The 1,769-nt window shown below is 68.7% G+C and overlaps 1 protein-coding gene across 2 annotated transcripts in view; it reads right to left on the bottom strand.

Annotated features, from left to right (window-relative positions):
- The window catches only part of SLC2A9 (solute carrier family 2 (facilitated glucose transporter), member 9), a 33,835-nt gene that overhangs the window by 9,314 nt on the left and 22,752 nt on the right, over positions 1 to 1,769 (bottom strand). For both annotated transcript variants that reach the window (XM_004681407.2, XM_012724082.1), the window contains exon 8: positions 1,289 to 1,399. In XM_004681407.2, the coding sequence (XP_004681464.1) occupies positions 1,289 to 1,399 (111 nt within the window). The remainder of the gene's footprint in view (positions 1 to 1,288; positions 1,400 to 1,769) is intronic.

Genomic DNA, 1,769 nt, shown 5'->3' with positions numbered 1-1,769 from the left:
GACGGCAGGGGAGGCCCCAGCAGTCCCCCACGGACGGCAGGGGAGGCCCCAGCAGTCCCCCACGGACAGCGGGTGAAGGGGTCACAAGCTCAGAGCTCGGGAGTTTCAGAGCCGACACTCAAATGCGGCTCAGTGTGCAGCCCCAGCCTCCGAGGGCGCCTGTGTGGCTCTTCTGCAGGTTGAGAGAGAGGGGCGAGCTGTGTCTTCTTTGGGACCTCGCTGCTTGTCGTGATCACCCCTCCCCTGCCCCACAGGTTCACTGGAAAGTCTCTGGCCCCTTCCGTTGAATGGGGAGGCGATGAGCGCCCGAGGCAGAAGACGGTCTGGCTGACCACACGCTGGAGAGCAGCACCCAGACACGCCAGACCCCGAGAGCTTATTCCAGAGCTCCCTGGAGGAGGGGGGCCGGTCTGCGCAGCCGGCAGAGCCCAGCCACAGGGTGCGCCGGGCCTCCACCCGCAGGGAGGTCTCAGCCCCTCACTCCCCCAGAGCCAGGCCACCTCCCCTTCCTGCGCTGGTTCCCTCGTGGACGGCAGTTCGGCAGCCACCCCCGTGGGCGCCCGCAATCTGAGGGGGATTTTCGGAGCTTGGGTCATCTTCGAGGCTTTCAAGCCGGCTGGATGCAGTGACCGGAGCCCTGGAACTGCCCGCGCCCTGTCCTCTGGGCTTCCTCTGCGCCTCTCCTGGCCTCACGCTCCAGGGAAACGCGCCCTGGGGCCCGTCGCCCCGAGGCACAGGTGCGCACACGCACACCCGCTCGGGGTCCACAGCCGGCACCCCGCCCTCCCGTCAACAAGCCCGAGGCGGCCTCACAGCCTGACCGCCCCGTCCACCTCCAGCGTGTCCAGCGAGGCCTCGGCGGGCCCCCTGCGCTCCCCAGGAGTTTGTCTCAGTGAGGGCCCGGGCTCTGGGTGTGGGCCGTAGCGAGGCGGCGGCTGAGGGCTCAGCAAGCTGGCAGCAGGCTCCGGCTCGCGCGCCGGCTGGCGCCGGGGGAACGGGGACATCGGCACGGCTCTCCTGGCGCCGTTTGAACGCAGGCGAGGGCTCAGTGGAGGAGCAATTGTGTTTGAAGGATGCCAGGGAAGCAGCACGTAGGAAGAATGTTCTTCAGTGGGTGAAAAGTCAAGGCTGAGCCACAAGATGGACTCTACGGCTCACACCCCGCTGGCGTGACAGAGGCGTGCTCTCCCCAGGAGCCGGGGGCCCTGGGGTGCTGCCTGGGTGCCGAGGTGCTGGCAGACCCTCCCCCAGGGTGTTTCCAGGAAGACGCCTCCCCCCACTCACTCACAGAGAAGATGGCAGCCAAGGTCTCGATGCCCCCCGTGCTCAAGGTGATGTAGGGGATGTTTTCCGCAGGGATCCCAGCCGTTGCGAAGATGCTGTTGGTGTAGAACCAGATCTGAGACGCAGGAAAGAGGAAGGGGGGTCAGTGACGCGTCTCTCCTGCGTGAAGATCGCGCACGGGTGCGCCCAGGGTCACCGCGAGTCCACCGCAGAGCGGAGCTGAGCGGGAGGCGGGGGGTTTCCTCCCTTGGCTGGCATTTCCCTCCCGTGTCACCCACAGACTGGGCCCGCGCACCTGGGCCTGCACACCTGGGTCCCCTCACCTGGGCCCGCGCACCTGGGCCCGCGCACCTGGGCCCGTGCACCTGGACCCCCGCACCTGGGCCCCCGCACCTGGGCCCCCGCACCTGGACCCCCGCACCTGGGCTCCCACACATGGGCCCCCACACCTGGGCCCCCGCACCTGGGCCCCTGCACCTGGGCCC

The sequence above is a fragment of the Condylura cristata genome, unplaced genomic scaffold (assembly GCF_000260355.1).
Source record: "Condylura cristata isolate star-nosed mole 26May11 unplaced genomic scaffold, ConCri1.0 scaffold00012, whole genome shotgun sequence".
In the NCBI taxonomy this organism is placed as follows: Eukaryota; Metazoa; Chordata; class Mammalia; order Eulipotyphla; family Talpidae; genus Condylura; species Condylura cristata.
This window is presented reverse-complemented; position numbering and strand designations above follow the sequence as displayed.